The 19,541-nt window shown below is 34.4% G+C and overlaps 1 protein-coding gene across 2 annotated transcripts in view; it reads right to left on the bottom strand.

Moving 5' to 3' along the window:
* STX7 (syntaxin 7) overlaps nt 1–19,541 on the bottom strand; it is a 48,301-nt gene that overhangs the window by 4,703 nt on the left and 24,057 nt on the right. For both annotated transcript variants that reach the window (XM_012736629.3, XM_012736628.2), the window contains 6 exons: nt 9,190–9,259; nt 6,876–6,969; nt 6,099–6,236; nt 5,122–5,174; nt 4,506–4,602; nt 3,014–3,086 (listed from right to left, as the gene is read on the bottom strand). In XM_012736629.3, coding sequence (XP_012592083.1) covers nt 3,014–3,086; nt 4,506–4,602; nt 5,122–5,174; nt 6,099–6,236; nt 6,876–6,969; nt 9,190–9,259 — 525 coding nt within the window. The remainder of the gene's footprint in view (nt 1–3,013; nt 3,087–4,505; nt 4,603–5,121; nt 5,175–6,098; nt 6,237–6,875; nt 6,970–9,189; nt 9,260–19,541) is intronic.

Raw genomic sequence — 19,541 nt, 5'->3', positions numbered from 1 at the left:
TGCTCTGTGACCAACATCAATTTACTGTGTGCTGAAACCTAGCCCTCCCTGAAGGCCCATGCAGCCTTCTCAAGTGATGGCAGTTTTTCCTCCCGCCATTCTCTGACCTGGAGGTGGAACAGGTGTCACTTTGCAGCATGAGAGACCCTTGTGTCTTCCTCCTCCCCACCAACTCTCAGTTTTAAAGCTCATGCTATCAAACTTAGCCACTCCTCCTTCTTGCAGACATCTATAGATCTAATGGTCTCTTTTTCTCATTCTTTGAATATTTTAGACTCTGACTCACTGATGCTTTCTTTAACAATTCTCTTATTATACATATTGGAGATTTTAATATTCAATTGCTGACCTTTCTAATATTCTGACCTCTCAATTCACTGACCAAACTTTTTCAAACACTTTGTTACCCTTTCTCAGCCACCCACTTCCATGGTCATATCCTAAAACCTATCATATTACCAATAACTGCAGCTGCTCCATAATCTCAACATTGAGAGTTTCATTCTCTGATCCACCACCTGCTGTCTTGACAGCTTACTCCTTCTTATACCCTGACTCCAACAATTTCTGACCTTCATTGATCCTACCACTTTTTCACTGTCCCTCACATACTTCATGTCCTCATCTTGCCTAGCTTAGATTCCATGGGCAATCATTTAGCATCACATTCATCCTCAGCTCCCTTCCCCTCTACTTCAGTCATACTTACATGACAAAACCCCAACCAGTACCCATGCAAATGATCACAGATGCAAAAAAGACTAACTTCATGCTAACTTACTTCACTTTAAAGTCATGACTGCCAAGCAATGGTAGTCACGACTGCCAACCTCATTTCTCCTCCTCCTGGAAGACTGTGTCACACTTTCTCCTCTCCCCTCAAACTTCTCGTGCCTCCTCAGGCATTATCATTCTTAGACAGTGAGCTTGATTTCCAGCTCACTGAGACAACGGGAACAATCAGAAGACATTTCTACATTTTTCATGATCCTATCTACCAACTGTATGCATTATCTGTGTGCTCTGACATCTCTCTGGTTGTCAGGGAGGAACTGCCATGCCCTGAGCAGGAGCCAGCCTCTCCATTGAGCATTGTGCATGTTATCCCATTCCTTATCACATAACTCAAGGACCTCAGTCCAATGAACTCCCTCTGTCTCTCACTTACCATCAATATTTCTTTCCCTGGTAAATCATTCTCATCAATCCCACAGCTGCCATCTTAAAAACAAACCAAAAAATCTCTCATTTATTCCATATCCATCTTTGCAGCTATGACATCATTCTCTGTTCCACTTTCCCTCTTGACTCTTGGAAACAATCGTCTAAACTTGCTATTTTCGATTGCTCTTCTCCCAGTCTCCCATGAATCTACTTTTATCATGCTTTTGCCTACACTATTTCACCAACACATCTCTTATTGAGGTCACCTATGCCCCACACATTGTTAAATCCAGCAGGCAATTCTTAATCCTCATTTTATTTAACCTGACAGCAGAATTTGAAACAGCTGACCAGCCATCATTCTGGAAGCACTTTCTTCACTTCCTTTCCAGGACAATATATTCACTTGGCTATTCTTTTTACTCTTTTTTATTGGTTCTTCCTCAGCTCTCTGGGCTCTAATTCAGGGGTCAACAAACTTTTTCTACAAAGGACCAGACAGTAAATAGTTTAGTCATATGATCTCTGTCACAAGTACTCAACTATGCCATAGACAATACATAAATGAATGGATGTTTTCTGCCAACCCTGCTCTAAATATTCATAGGATTAGGGCTAAGTCCTCAGACCCTTCTCTTTTCTATGTAGACTTTCTACCTTTCTCTTGCTCTCACTACTAATCAAAAATGTCAAGTGTGCTTCTGCCTCAAGGCCTTTGCATCTGCTGTTCGCTCTGCCTACAGCACATTCTCTTACTTGCTCCCTTACTTCTAAGAAGGGTCTATGAAAATGTCACCATCAGTAAGGCCTCACCTGACTTCTCTGCATAAAGCAGGAACATCCTCTACCCCCAGCAGTCCCATCCCCCTGCCCTGGTCTTATTTCCCCCATAGGACTTATCACCATTTATTTGCATTTCTTTCCTTTATGAAAAAATTGTCTCTCCCAATTATAAGATCCATGAAAGCAGAGTCTTTTATCTGTTGTTTAATTTCAGCTGGATCCCCAATGCCTAGATGTGCACCTAGATATATTATTGTAGGCACTCAATAAACATTTGTTGGATGAATAAATAAATTGGTGTTTAAAATTTTACTCTGTTATCTACTGGGGATACAGAACAGGGTGAGAATGGACAAAGAATTGTTATATTAAACTAAATGTGCAAATATTTCAATTGAACCAAATTCAGAAAATACATAAAATGCATCTTTAGACATACCCACAGATAGCTCCTTATTTCAAAATGATTAGGATTCTGATCAATGCTGATGATTATATCTTAACTGAAGAATTATTACATTCAAAACTGAAAGGGATTCTTGGTAAATTTGTTTAAAGAATTTTTAGAAAGAATTCCTGGCATCTATCTAAGTAATGCTACTAAATTAATCTACCAAAAACCTATTAGAATGAATAATCAGGAAAATGGCTACCTATTCCTACCTAAAAGACAAGATAGCATACACATTTATAAATACCAAAAGTTTCCCCCCAAAAGTCCTTGGTGTGATGGGAATTAAATTGGAATAGGACTGAAAGCAGAAGCCCTGGAAATAAGCTGGAATGATTCTACATGGTGCCTTCCATGGTCTTGGCAGCAGCAGGCACTGATTAACTTTGGGCTTCTGAAGTAAATGAAGCTGGTCATTTCAGCCAGTAAAAGCCAAAAACAAGTTCCTTTTTAGATAATGTCAAGGGTGACGCTTTGTCTGCTGCGGAGACTATGCTTTGATTCCAGGGAAACCACAAGAGAAAGGAAGCAGTCACTCTTGTATAAGAAAGTCATCACAGGTAAACTGCATGTAGCTTGCTCCCACCTCACAAAATCTGAATCGGTAGATCTTACCTATCACATCTCCTTGTTCATGTATCATCATTCCCAAATCTTTAAATATTTCATTAATATCCATAATATCAGCCTAAGAAAAAAAGGGATATATTATTACAATCAGAAAGTCAGTGCCCACTCCACAAAAGGGGAATATTAAAAAACCCCAAACCAGCACTCACATATAGGTGAGCATGCATCTAGATTTAACACATAAGTTCTGGAAATATCAGGAAAATATTTTACAATGAGCAATCCTAATTAAAAGCACTTTGAACAACCACTACCAGTTCTCTAAAATGTTTGTGACATGAAACATATCAAGTAAGGTAGGATGGAAATGAAGGATCTATAACAGAAAACGGCCATGGGCTACTGAGTTTATTTTATGCAATTCACTAATAGTTTTGCTGTCACAAGCAGTAACTGCTTACAAGAGTATAAAATATTCTATGACATATTTCCAGTAAAAATGTATACATTAATTTTACAATTTAAAAAATAAAATGTCTAATGCTCTCAGAATGGTTAAAAATATAAATAATAAGTAAAGTAGTAGGTGTTAATTTAAAGTCTCACATAAACCAATTTGAACGTACAATGGATTAGTGAAGTTATAAATGTCATTACTGGATAACTAAATTATAAATTTCTTAGATAAAGAAGTTATAAATTTACTTATTTCTTCAACATATAACTATTATTTAATATTTTGCCCAATTAAAGAGAAAAAAGCCTAAATACTTTTTTGAGGTAGGTGGGACAATTTACATATCCATCAACAAGTACCAAGATAATATGCAATATTTAGGATCCTAAGTTGACAAGGAAAGAATTCATTAAATATTCTCAAAGGCCAAATAACAAATAGTATTTGGTTAAAACTTAATATAGTCTTAGAATCCAGACTGTTTGCCCATCTATAAAATGACAATGAGCATAACACAGTTAACTACTTCACAGAGTTTCTATGAGGACTAAATGAGATCATTAACATAAAGAATTTATCACTTAGCACCTAGTACAAGGAAGGTTTTCAATAAATTGCAGTCATTGTTAACTACTATTAGGCCACCTTCCAGAACTAGGTAGGTTCCATAAGAACTATGGCTTAACTAAATCCTTTAAATCTCTTTGATATCATAAATATAGCAAAGAAAAATAAAATATTTTTAAAGCCTTATGATGTATATCACTTGCCAAGGGAAGACTCCAGACTCTCTGGACAGATATTTATCTCTAGACTGATATTTTCTCAATACCAAAGTGACCTGTAGATGACTTAATACAATTTTAAAAAGTTGGGGTGGGAGAAAAAGTATGTTCTCTCATCCTAGCACAAATACTAAAGAGATTATTTTTTTTAAAAAAAGGAATTATTCCAACTTATATATTAGAAATGCCACAAAATTGATATATTTATTTAGTTTTCTTTTTTAACCCTTCTCCCAGCATGATCTAAGCATCTTAAGAACAGAGCAGCAGCCCAACTCTACAATGTAAGGCTTACTTCAAGTTGCCTGATGGAAGACTCTCTCTCATGAATAAGGCGGAGGTCATCCTCTGTAATTTCTTCATCCTGCACCTGCACTTGAGGTTGAGTTTGACTAAAAGAAAAAAAATAATATGGAAAAAACAAAGACTGGTATTCAAAACAATGGGACTCATTTCCTACTTAAGATATACTCACTAAATAGGATATTTTGTTCTTCAAAGTCACAGAACTGCTCACTTAAAACAATTATAAGAATATAACAGATATGTTAATCAAATTTTATTCATTTTTCATTCCATTTATATTGTCTGAGTTTAGAGTTTGTATTTAATTTTTGGAAGCTATATTTTGGCAACTGAATATTTCTTCTTGGCTGATGTAAATCTCACATAAGGGAATAATTTATATTAAAAATCAAGTCAATAAATATTTGGATAATTTATTTATATATTTTATAACAAATACTTTGTAATTATTTTGGAAAAATTTTCAACTTACTGTTTTTAATTTGTAAATAACTTAGGATATTTATGGTATTATATACTGACAGTTTTAATTCTGTTCCAGGGACAATAATGTATAAGATTTGAAAAATTATCTTTTGATATATAAAATGTTTTGTATTTCTTACCTTTCCCAGGATACAAGATTCCTTTCTTTTGAGCTTTCCTCAGGAAAACCACCCTGAATAATATCGTATGGATTGACAAGGACAAAGAAAGCAAATATAAGAAAAATAAGTAACACTCGCATTTTCCCTTATAATAATTTAAACTGATTTGTGTACGTGTGTATATATGTGTGTGTTGACAAAGAGAGGGAAATTCCTGTTCTAATTTTTTAGGTCAACTGCTTCAAGTCATAATATAATCATGTAACAAGGAAGGAATTCATTAAATATTCTCAAGGGCCAAATAATAAATATTATCATGTTACAATTTAATGCAGTCTTGGCAGACCAATTTGTTTTATTTTTCTGACACAGGATCTCATTATGTTGCCCAAAGAACTTGTAGGCTCAAGCAATCCTCCCACCTCAGCCTCCTAAGTACCTGTGATTACAGGCATGTGCCACCATGCCTGGCTAGTCTTGGAATCCATATGTTAAAGAATAAGGAAACAACTTGTAATAGTTTCTAAGGAAATTTAAAATTAGATTTATTCAAAATTCCACTGTAAATCTTCCTTTCATTTATTTTCTCTAGGTTTATATTCCACATTCATACAATATATTTGCTCTGTTCATCTCCATCAGCATCATGTAATCCAGGAGTAATGTGTGGTCTAGACTAGCAGGTACACAAATAGGAAGCCTCAGTGCCAAGGCAATATGGGGATACTACTCAGGATTTGATCTCTAATCTTTTTTGACAAAATATGTCTCTATAGTTTTACATAATCTTTTGTTCTGCAACATAGACAAAATATGGTAATACATAACTATCATCCTTTTTAAAAATAATAAATATAAATAATAAAAATAGTCAAATGTTGATTTCTAAGATAGCCACAGATCTTTATGACTTAAAAACATCATGCTAATGCGGACTTTTATGGGACCCTTGAAAACAGCATGTTCATTTTTAGAAGGCCTTTTAAAATACTTACAGATACTCTGGAACTGGCTCTTACTCGAGCAACAAACTCTTTCTCTCTCTCAGCAGCTTGCCTCTGGACCTTTTGGAAATTTGTCAGTGAAGTTGTGAATTCAGCCACTAAGCGATCTTTCTGTATTTTTCTTTGACGCTAGAGGAAAGAGAGAAAAAGCCTACTAGAATCAAGCTGTGAAGTTTAAATTCTGAAATTTTCACTCACTCCTCAATTACAAGGCCTTACCAATTAACTCTCAACATTTTGACAATGTGTCCAAACACTGCATATATTTATCTGGAGGCAAAAGGCCCATATTGCTAGATTTCTCACCTCAAATTTTCATGCTGCTAAAAACTGGGTGATGATTTTGAGGTTATTTTAAAGTAGTTATTTTTTAAGGCAAATAAAGCCTTATTCTTTTACCTAAGTAATACCTTCTATTAAGTAACCAAGGAAATAAATATGCACCCCTAGGACACCTTACATCTTGAATGAGTGTGCATGTTGCATGGAGTCGGTCCCGGAAGGCCAGGAAACAATTACTCAGGAAGCATTTTCTGAAAGCTTACTTAATTATGGGTCAGGGCAACTGCATGGAAATAATTTTTGCTTTATTGAACCACAGGATACTACCTGAGCAATTAAATACAGTTTTGTGTTTTGTGAACTAATCTCAAACAGAAATTTTTTGTCCCCTAATTTCCTTTCTAGCATAACAGTTCAAAGATCCTACAATGCATTTGATTTCTTTCACATTCAATACCATCAAAAATGTGTCTTAAAGCTTGATACCTGTTCACTGGGGGTGGTGGGCAGAGATCCAAACTCTTTAATGTACTTATCTGTTTCTTTGGCAAGTTGGTTAGTGTACTGCTGCTTCTGTTGCCTAAAGTGAGAAAACACACATTACAGCCAAAGAACTAATATACTTCTTTAAGCTACAACTCTGCCACTTGAATCAACCTTGATATTAGAAAAATTGCTTTTTCATAGACTGGCGTTAACTTTCTCTAGTAAAACAACATTTTCAGATCCTATTCTTTGATAAATATTGAGCAAATATTACATGGCAGGTTGTTCACTCATACAGGGTAACTGAGCTTAGAGAAATAAACAGCAGCAGCCATTTAGAGACACAGATAAGTCAGAAGGAAACTTAACTGAGAGATCAGTGGATGTTGCATCATTTATGTTTGAGATACTGGGGGTGTGGGAGACTTTTATCTGCATCCCACACCTGGGAGGTCAGTTGAGCAAGTAAAGATTTGTTGCCTTAGACTCTGTTCAGCTTATAGGCCCTAGGAATATGGCTTTTATTTTTCTAAGTGGACATTTATATGCTATAGATACTTTTTTTAAAAGGGGAGGGAAATGCTAATAATAGTACAACAAATTTACTATTATTTAAGTTTGCTGTGGAAAAAATAACAGCATTTCCTCATAAAGGGAACAGAACACAATAAAAGAAGTAAATTACAGTCATCCTTCAGTATCCTTTGGGGCTAGGTTCCAGGACCCCCGTGGATACCAAAATCCACAGATGCTCAAGTACTTGATAAAAAATGGTATAGTATTTGTAGATAACTTAGGTACATCCTCCCATATCCTTTAAATTATCTCTAGATCACTTATAATGCCTAATACAATGTAAAGGCTATGGAAATAGTTATTATACTGTATTGCTTAATTTGTATTATTTTTTACTGTTTTTTATGGCTTTTTTCTTGAATATTTTTGATACACAGTTGATTGAGTCTGAGAATGCATAAAGAGTGGATATGGAGGGCCAACTGTAGACCATACTTTATGTAGCTATCTTATTAAAAAGTGAGATTTCTAATTAAAAAACATTACATTAAAAAATAAGCTGTATTAATGTGCTGTTTTACAAATTACAACATCAGTACCTCTCAATATATATTACCTCTCATTTTAAACATGGATTGGCCACACTTAGAATCCTTTAAAACAATGAGATACTAGGATAAGAATATGGTTAAGTATAGATACCTAAATTTGACTGATAAGGGAAAATAATTATCTATTTATATCTCTATTTACCAAATACTTTATCTTTAATATGTTTTTGTTAAATCTTTAGAAGTAGTAATATAATCAAAGCTTTAAAAAGAAGATCTTAATGATCATGTCTACATATTCAGAATCCTCATATTTAGGTTGACACCAATCAACCTAAAAAAATACAATATAGAGATGACTGTAATTCTTCATATTGTATTTCATAAAAATATGAGTTCTATTACTTGTCTTTTAATATCTTCCTCTTTGCAATTTTCCTTCTATAGTTAACATTGTTTGGAAATACTGCTTCCTAGATATATATTACTTTAAATTTATAGCCGTAAGTAACAGCACTGAAATAAATAAGATTTAACAGGTTTTACATGATATTAGGCAAATCATCAAACCTACAAAAGACATGTTTTCCTTATGCACAAAATGGAAATACTTCTTTTGATCATCTATCCCACTCTTATTTTGTATAGTATATGAGAAAATATGTAAAAACATCTGAAAAATCTTTAACATACTATAGACAAAATATGGCTGTTATACTAATATCACATTAATTTCCTGGAATATGTGTTATATAACTTCACTACAACTTTTCTTTTCTAACAGAAGCTATTGCTTTCTAAAATTCAAGGAAATAGGTATAAATTTGGGGGGAGATAGTTCACATAACTGGATATGTATTGGAGCTAAACCAAATAAAAATCCAGTCACTGCAGGGATTGCCAGCTATGAAAAGTAAATCACATACATTCAGATGCTAGAGGGTAATTTTTCAAAAGCTGCCAGAAACAACCAGTGTAAGAGGTATAAGAAAGGCAACTAAAGAAATTCTGCTTTGATAGAGTAAGCCAGATCTTTAAAACAAAGAAAAGCACCTGCCTACTCTGGACAGGGAAAACCCTACCCAAAAGCTTGGTGCAAATGTATGGATAACGTAGAAGAAAAACTTTATTAAATTTCCACTGTTTCCTCCAGTAAATAAATACTATACAGTACCCTGTCAAAACAACATAATAATAGCAAAAGGTTTCATTTTTTTCCACTTTTGCTTGTTTAATTAAATACTTACAGCTGTTGCCTCAATTCAGGTGAATCTTGAGGGGTTCCAAGCTGATTCAGAGCTCTTTGTATTTCCACAGCTATTATAATAGAAAATTGACATATTAATTGTCACAAATGTTAGGGCAACAGAAATAATAAGTTATAAATTAATACCTATAAACAATTGGCAGTTTAAAAGATGGAAAAATAAATAGATAAAAAGAGCAAACATTAATTGAGAGAAAAGAATAAATGGTTTATTCAAATCTAATTAGTAACAAAAAATGAATTAATTTTCAAGAGGAAATTGTGTGGGAACATTAACTTGTGAAACTGTATCTATGATCCAAAAATGCTATCTTCTTACCTCTTCCACCAAGACATTAAATAAATACAATGGCACACAGACTATCATGTAACTCTAGAGGCATGAAAATTTGTGTTAACTGTAACAAATACATATTTCATTAGAATATAAAGTAAATGGATTATAGTTAATAAATGAGAAAGGAATAATAGAATTTAAAAAGTCATTTTTCAATTATCTATATAATAACTGATTCAGGCAAAGATCATTGAATGATGCTAAAACCACAGGACATTCACACTATTCCAATTACCACCATAGAGATGCCATTAATATAAAAGAGATAACTTCATAATAGATAAATCTATTGTCTAAAAACAAATGATCAAATTTAGCACCAACAATGGAACAAAGTGACATTATGAACCTTTTGACATGATGCGATAAGAAAGTCACAATATGATCTATGTACTTTTCTTGCCAAAATGTATAACCTTATCAAGAGGAAGAAATAAGACCCATCTAGACTGTAGGATAATCTACAAGACAATTGGCCTGGACTAGAAAATTTGTCAATGTCACAAAAGAAAAAAAAATATGACAAAAGCAGGGGAGCTTTTCTAAATTAAATAACTAAAGCACCTAAAACTGATAGACCCAAAAGGCACTGTATGATATTTGACTGGATTCTGAATCAGGAAAAAGCAAGCACTATAAAAAAAAACCTGTAGGGACAACTGGAGAAATCTGAATATGGAGAGAGGAATATATTAAACAAAAGTTGAAAAATATCAACAATTGGTAAATTCAGGTAAATGGTTCATGATATTATACTTTTCTTTTTTTGATGTTTAGAATATTTAAAGATTTTAAAATGAAAAACCAAGGGGTTAAAAGTCATGCTAAGCTCACAATCCAGGAATCTATGACTATTGCAATGAAATGAAAAAGGCTCTTCACAAAAAGAGAAGGGCCTATAGTTTTACATTATGTGTGTATAAATAAAAAGTAAAGTAGAGCCGGGCGCGGTGGCTCACGCCTGTAATCCTAGCTCTCTGGGAGGCCGAGGCGGGTGGATTGCTCGAGGTCGGGAGTTCGAAACCAGCCTGAGCAAGAGCGAGACCCCGTCTCTACTATAAATAGAAAGAAACTAATTGGCCAACTAATATATATATAGAAAAAATTAGCCGGGCATGGTGGCTCATGCCTGTAGTCCCAGCTACTTGGGAGGCTGAGACAGAAGGATCGCTTGAGCCCAGGAGTTTGAGGTTGCTGTGAGCTAGGCTGACGCCATGGCACTCACTCTAGCCTAGGCAACAAAGCGAGACTCTGTCTCAAAAAAAAAAAAAAAAAGTAAAGTAGAAATAAGTTGAAAATTAGTCTCAAAGATCTCTCTCTAGTTCATTTCCAAGAATTAGAGGAAAACATTCCAAACTACCCATTCTTTTTATTTTAATGAATGGTTTATTTATATAGCTTAAATGCTTTTTATTTTAATTTAATTTATTTATATTTTAAGAGACAGGGTCTTGCTCTGTTGCCCAGGCCAAAGTGCACTGGCAGGATCATAGCTCACTGCAGCCTCCAACTTGTGATCCTCCTGCCTCAGCCTCCTGAGTAGCTGAGATTTCAGGCATGAGCCACCATACCTGGCTCTTGCACTTAAACTCTTTTTAAATAATCATGATTTATTTATGGACTCAAGGGAATGATAAAGTATTCCAAACAGCAGGATAACTTTTGTTATTGAGGATGATGTAATAAACATTGCTTTCAAGTCAAGGCTGAAAAACACAAACTCTAGAGAGGAATCATATAGCACATATTAATAGCAACTGTTACCATTTGGTTGATTTCAAATGAATTTCATTTTGCTTTTTTTGTGCCAATTTTCCTTTTGTAGGATGGAGAAATTTTGTTTGCTGTTTTTATGACTGCTTGCAATAAGTTATGCACTTCCATCTCAACCTGAACATATTTTCTTAGACTACCTTATGTAGGGATTAAAGCTTTTATTAAAAAAAAAGAGCATGTTGATGATGCAAACTGTAGTGTGGGCCTCTATAGAATAAAGGTTGGTATTTATCTCAACTCTAAGAGTTCTTGTTTTTTAAAAAACGTCAAATTGAGAAAAAATAGATTATTCAACAAATGACAGCAGGAAAACTATTTTGGGGAGGGAACAGAACTCTACTCTCACATCATATAGCAAAATAAATTTGTAATAAATTATTAATTTAAAATTTAAAACATTAAACTGCTATATGAAAATATAAATATATATTTATTTAATGATATTATATATGATCTTGGAGAAAGAGATAAAATATTAGCTAAGCATGATACAAAACTAAAAATCATGGAGGAAAATATTGACAAATTTGACTACATAACAACATTTTGTTAAGTGTTACATAAAAAATATGTACTTAAATACAAATACATTTAAGTGTGTGTGTGTATACATGGGAGAAAATAAATAACCAGGATACAATGAGAAAAAGTGTAGTTAAACTATACTATATGAACACTATATAAAAATTATTTATCCATTGAAAAGAATTAAGTAGAACAACTTCTGATAGAGCCAGTGGGAGCCTAAATCCACCACGTGGTAACTCCCCAGTTTCTAAACAGATATACTCAGCAATAGGACAATGAGCAGAAGCTTATTTAGATGGTGACTCCAACTGTAATACTCCTCAAAATGTGATCCATTTACTACAATAGATCATTGCAATCTCTGACACTTTGTACACACCTGCTGAAATAGCAAATATTTTTTGTTCAGTCCTAAAAAATAGAGAACATAAGAAGGGATCTGCTATCAGTCGGATGGGACAGCTGCGAGCATTCACAATCATATCTCAGGGTTATGTATACTCTCTCCATATATACTACAATTTAGTTTTCCCCTTTCTACAGGACACTATACTACTCCAATACACTGGTTACATCTGCTTTTATGACCTGAAAAGCAGGAAGAAACTTGTATTCTTAGATGCCTGGTAAGGAAGGCTAAGTATACCAGTAGGTAGAAAATAAATTCCATGAAAATACAGGGTACTGTTTTCTCAGTGAAGAATTTTGGTCAATTAATCTGTATGGATGGTTGACATAATTCTACAAAGTGCTTTTCTTTGCAGCCTCAAGCACAATTAGAAAATAGTGCTTGGTGAGACCTTTTATGCTGCTCCCACCCTTTACTGAAGGACTCAAAAGGTTACTTACTGGCGTTAGCTTCAACCTCCAAAGGAAAAGGCTATCCAGCTAATTCAAGTGGTGGTTAAGAAGCTTTACAAATTACTTTTAATGAACCAGCTGGTCCAATGGTAACAAGCCTGTGTAATATTGGGAGACTGCAGAAAACTACTGGCAAGTAACAATAGGAAAAACACAACAATCCCTAGAATACTGGAGCAAAACCATGTTCTCTTGGCAAACAATGTGATCTTTTTGAGGACTTGGTTTTGGCCTTGTTACTGAGCCCTGGATAAAGAGTAAACAGTGATATACCAGGAACCAAGTGATTCAAGCTGTCCACCAGGAGTGGGCTATATGTTACCTTGCTGGGATACCCTTTCTATGTTTTGCTCTATGTCAATCAGCCTGCCTCTCGTTCTACCTCCTACAGAACTTGAACGTTCAATAGGATAAGAAACCAGCAATGGTTATAGGAATAAAAGCCACATACAGGCTCACTAACACGTACTTTCCCTTACTTAGACCAACATGATGACTGGTGCTGCCATATACTAATCTGTAACAGCCATCAAAAACTGGTGATACAGTGTCATTCTTGAGGGTATCAGCCATCTGGCCAGTGGCAAGACAAGTATGATGTTCTTATCTTGGAGGAGACAGAATGTTACATTCACTGAAATAGTATGGCTCTGGACTCAGTTACGCTTCCTCTACCCTTTCCCCCTTCGTGCTTCTACCAGAGTCCTATACCATGTGTTAGTCACAACTGTGGTATTCTACACACCAGTGCTTCTGGTCAAGAAATTACTTTACAGAGAAAAAAAATTAATAGATGTCCCAAAGACAACAGTCACTGCTCTGCCACATACTCCATTATCCAGAAGCTGCTGGACTTCTATTAATAGAATGTTTAATGGCTTACTGAAGACTCAATTATGGTGTCACCCGGGAGACCGTAACTTGGGAAGTTGAAGTGCTGTCCTATAGGATCTTCATGGTCTCAAAGAACAACCACTCCAGGGTGCTGTTTTCACCTACAGCCAGAAAGAAACTTAGATTTGGGAAGTTAGGGGTAGAAGTGAAGTATTTCACAATTATGCCTAATTATCCATTTGTAAAATTTCTGCCATTCCTCAAGGTTATGCAGAGACAACAGAGTGGCAACTATAGTACCTGCCAATATTTTTTTTTCCTGCTCATCAATGTATGTATTTAGATATTTGTCTCCTTCCCTATTCATTTCCACCACTGTTTTATATAGGGTGTATTGTTAGTGGTTACACTTAGACTTTGTTCCACAGGCTAATGAATCATGCCATTCAGTTTTGCTGAAAGAGACAAGGAATGGACTGGAAATCACCAACTAGATTTGGCACTGGATGCAGAAACTGAAGAGGCAAGTTTTATCCCTAAAGGAAGAGCAATTCTGGTTGTATGTGGGAAAGTAGCACACACACACACACAAGCTTAAGTACAAAAAACAAAAGGAAGTACGTTCATTGTAGGAAACAAAAGGGATGAACTGTAATAGAAATTTATTTTTGGCCACCTAATACTCAAGATTTTTATTACACTGGGATCTTTTTGGTTATAATATCATGACCATGGACTGGGAAGTAGCACCACCAAACTAGTCTTTGGAGAGGGAAAAGAACTGGTTGTTAAAGCAACAAAACTGCTTTGAGGTGGGCTTTGCTTATCTTCTTTATGAATAATACAGGTGATTAATAATGAAATTAATAGTAGTTATCACAAAAGAAAGGCCAAACTCTTTAACAAGCTAGTTATAATCAAAAGCTAGATTTACTCAATATTATTTAGTTTTTATAGATACTGAAATATCTTATAAATCAAATACTTTGGCTAACAACCTCCTTTTCACTCTGAAACAATTATTTAAATAACAGAATGTTTTATACAATGAAGTTTCTTTGGAATGTAGTCATTATATTATTGCCTAATAGAATATATTTAATTAATGAGTGCCAGTTTCCTCTCATTAACACAAATGGAAGATAGAAAAGGGAAAAAAAGTACAAACATCATATAAACCCCAAGAGGCAGCATTAGCAATAAATGCCACAAAAATACCTCATTGTCTGAACTATGGGTGTTCTATTGGAGGACAATACCAAAAGCTTTAATGAAGGTGGCATTTGTATTGGTTTTGAAGGGTAAGAAACAGGATACTTTATTTTGGAGATTCAAACCTCTAATATCATACTTAGACATAAATTAACATGATCAGATTACTTATTAGTCTCCCCAACTAGAAGTTAAACCTCTTAAAGGCAAAGACTAAGTTTTATTCATTTTTGTATTTCCAGAATTTACTACACTGTTGACCCTTCAATGAGTATTTTTATAGCTGAACCATAAAAGAGCATTGGCAAGATGGAAACTTATATAAGAAATGATATATATTTCTAAAGCATAAGGCATAAACAAGAGGAGAGTTAAGAAAGGGAATCATGGTCATTTATTATTCATTCAATTATTCATTCATTCAACAAACATTTACTGGGTATCTACTATGTGCCAGGCATACACAGTAGGAGGGTTTTTGGGACATCAACATTAATTTGGTTGTGTTCTTTTAACTTGAATATGTCTATACTTTGAGGGATCAATTAAAGGAATCATCTGATCAGGTGAAAAAGGGCCTACGAAAACATAAATCTAAAATTACCAAATCAAATTTGGAAAAAATATCATATGGTATTAGTTCAATTCTATTTTACAAACAAAGAAGTTGAGAATCAAAGAAAATAGGTAACTTGTCTCAGAACTATAGTTAGAATGTAGATTTCTTGATTTTCAAAAAATACTTTTCCATGTGCTGAAAGGACTGAAAGTAGAAGACTTTTAAAAAGATTATTTCATACTCCAGGTGTGTGACAGTTGCCAAAGCAAAAATTAGTGTGTCTAGCTTCAAGAAGTAATTTAAAGGAGTTGATGTGAGATACTTAGACGTTTCCAGCAGTGCTTAAAGTAAGGTTCATGGCCCCACCAATTACAAGGGTCCTTCTTCCCAGCTGAAACTGATCAAGAAATAAAGGCCTACCCTTTCTTCAGGTTTTATGAACTGCTAAGATTCCAGAGACTTCTTTTACATAACTAGCATTACCCTCCTACACCAAGGTCAGCAAATTATGGCCTGCAGGGGCCTATACCCTGGTTTTGTATAGCACTCGCACTCCAAGCTAATAATAACTGTGACTGTTTTAAAGGGTTAAAAATAAATAAAACAAACAAAGAAGAATATGCAAGGGACTATAGGTGGCTTGCAAAGCCTAAAATATTTGGCCCTTTACATAAAATACTGGCTGATCCTTATCCTTAATTATTAAAAATTACTAAAACGTTGTATTCACAAACTCAACTCAGCATGTTATTTCAATGTACCAAGTAGAGTCATCCCTCAGTATCTCTGGGGGATTGGTTATAGGCTCCCCCCACCTCCCACAAATACCAAAATCCATGGATGCTCATGTCCCTTAGATAAAATGGCATAGTATTTACATATAGCCTATGCACATACTCTTGTATACTTTAAATCATCTCTAAATTACTTCTAATATCTACTGTAAATGCCATGTACGTAGTAGTTATATGGTATTATTTTTACTGTTTTTATTTTTTTCTGAATATTTTCAATCCACAATTGATTGTATCCACAGATAAGGAATCTATAGATATGGAGGGGTGACTATATTCATTAGGTTACTAAGTCTATCTGGTAAAATATTTAACAATGCTGCAATATTTCCATTGAACATGTATGTATACTGAGTTGAATTTCTGAAATTTTCAGAAAGAATATATTATAAATATATCATAGGTGTTGGCTTGAGAAGGTTATTTTCATCTACTGCTCTTAATTTAGAAAAAGAATTGCAGTTACTTTTTCGTTGTATTGGAGAAGCATTTTTGTAGCATAATTGCTATATTACGACCACTCTATTATTTTACTACTCTCCAGTTTTTGGCTATCTCCTAAGTTCTTTTTCTTCTGGAAAGTAAAAATAGTAGGATAAGTGATTCATAGGATCTTTTGCCACACCCCCGTTGACCATGTTCAAAAATCCTTGAGAAAAATAAGCTTAGAAAGAGGGAGACAAGGAGTTTCTAGGCAGATGACAAGCAGGATGGTGATCAGGATGGAAAAACTGATAATCCTCCGAGTCTCCCCCAAGTCCACTCTTTATAGTTCCATTTCATTATCTACCCTAGGGTGCTGTGAGTTTATAGGATAGTCACTTCTATTTTAATTGGCATAAAGTCCAACTAAAAAAGAAAAAAACCTCATGAAACGTGAAAATTAAGAAACAATTTTTCCAAGTACAAAAACATTCTTTAAGCATAAACAGTTTCTTGAAGAAAAGTTTATCTAATAGAGATAGAATTAAATCAAGATGTACCTCTATGAGACTACAAATTATTTTTGTATCATCTGTAGATAATTATTTAATTATTTGTACTATTTTGAATTATTTGTACCATGACTTCCAGAGAGGTGACTTTAAAGAATATATTAAATTTTTTATAACAGAAAGAGTACACTATTTCCTACATATCCAAAAAGATACATTATTGTTTCATCACAAACAGTCCCATTTTTGGCTCTTCATCATTTTCAGCACAGAAGATCCCTTCTGTTCCACATGGGTCTGCTGCCATCTAGTGGATTACTTCAGGAAAAAAGCTTTATAGCAATTGTAAGTTGGTGTGGGGGCTACATAATAATACAACCTGTCATGGGCCACCAGGGAGCAGGGAACTCTTGAGGATGCTGTTTGACAATAGAGTGGCCAGGCTGCAGGGCTAATATACAGGCTGCCCTCGCACGCACACAGAGCGCCTTCAAATAACTGTCTCCAAATAACTAAAGACAAAATACAGCTATCTTCTTGTTTAACAGAAAACATCTCTGTTGCTCAACCCAAAATAACTTAGCTTGTAACAGCTAATCACAGAAATAAATAATGGTTAGTAAAACCCTGGACAGGTGATCCTGTGATTCCAATTCAGTGTTACACACATCACACTGTACAATGAGGAAGAAGTACAATTTAATGCTGACCAGCAAGTAGACTTGGAGCCAGATAGCCTGATTTGGAAACTTGATCTCACTTCTTCCTGGCTGATGACCTCAGGCAGCTCTCCAAGCTACAACTGCTTCAACAGCCAAATGAAGAGAAATCATCTCTTTCTCAGTTGTTATAAACTTTAACTGAGAACAATGCAGGTAAGCACATTCTACTAGCTCAATAAACAAGAGCTAACAGTATGAAATGGTTTATGTTTTTCTCTTGAAGGTCAGAAATGAACAATAATAATATTAACATATCTTTTATATTTGAAAAAATTGATTGAGATGTAATTGACATAAAGTTCCTATAAACTGCATAGTTTTCTAAGTTGGGACATATGTATACACCTATAGAACCATCATCACAATCAAGATAGAAAATTTATCCTTTACACTCAAAAGTTTTTTTGTACTTGGTAATTTCTTCCCTCCTCTACACCTCTGTTTCTTCCTCTCTCCATCCCTAAGCAACCACTAATATGGTATTATCTTACATTAGCTTGCAGTTTCTAGAGTTTTATATAAATGTAATCATACAGTATTTACTCTTTCTTTTCTGGAGAGGGTGGTTTCTGGCCTTTAAGTCAGCATAATTGTTTTGCGATTCATCCCTCCTATATATACCAATAGTTCATTCCTTTTATTGCTGAGAAGTATTCCATTGTATGCTATATTGCAATGGACATTTGGGTTCTTTACAGTTTTTATACATTAAAAATAAAGTTCCTATGAATATCTATGCACAAATCTTTATATATGGGCATATATTTACTTTTTGTGTGGATAAATAGGAGTGTAACGGTTAGATAGTACGGTAGGTGTATATTTAGCTTTTTAAGAAACAAACTGTTTTACAGAGTGGTACCATTTTACATTCCTACCAGCAGTATATGAAAGCTCCTGTTCCTCCACATCCTCTCCAGCACCTGGTATGGTCAGTCTTTTAAATTTTGGGATTCTAATAGGTGTATAGTGGTGTCTTGTGCTTTTAATTTGTATTTTCCTAATAACTACTGATGTTGAACATCTTTTTTTGTGCTATTTGCTATCTGTATATCTTCTTTGGTGAAATGTCTCTTCAAATAAAAATACTGAGTCTTCTAATCCATGATCAAGGTATCTCTTTCCAAATGGTTAGGCCTTCTTTAATTTCAGCAATCATTTGTACTCTTCAGTGTATAGGTCTTTCACTTATTTTGTCACATTTCCTTTAAGTATTTCATAATGTTTGATATTATTGTAAATGCCTTCTTTTTAAATTTCAAATTTTGACTGTGATTGCTCATTGCTAGTATAGAGAAATGAAATTCCCTTTTCTGCATTGATTTTGTATCCTACAACCTTGCTAAACTGACTTTTTAGTTCTCGTAGGCTTTTGGCTTTTTTTGGTACTTCCATGAGATTTTCTACATAGACAATCATATCCATGAATATAAACTATTTTAATTATTTTTTCCCAATCTGGAGACCTTTTATTTGTTTCCCTTGCCCACCTGCACTGGCTGGAACCTCCAACACAGTTTTGAATAGAACTGGGAAGAGAAGACATCTTTGCCTTGTTTTCCTGATCTTATGGAGGAAAGCATTCTGTCTTTCACCACCAAGTGTGATGTTAGCTGTCAGTTTCACAGGTGACTGTTATCAGGTTAAGGAGTTCACTTCTATGCCTAGTTTGCTGAGAAATTTTGTCAGGAAGTAGGATTTGCCAAATGCTTTTTCTTATTATGTATTTTCCTTTTAAAATATTGTTGAATTTGACTAAGATTTTGTTTATACT

Source organism: Microcebus murinus, chromosome 5 (assembly GCF_040939455.1).
Source record: "Microcebus murinus isolate Inina chromosome 5, M.murinus_Inina_mat1.0, whole genome shotgun sequence".
NCBI classification, from domain to species: Eukaryota; Metazoa; Chordata; class Mammalia; order Primates; family Cheirogaleidae; genus Microcebus; species Microcebus murinus.
Note: the sequence above shows the minus strand (reverse complement) of the source record. Positions and strands in the feature narration are given on the sequence as shown.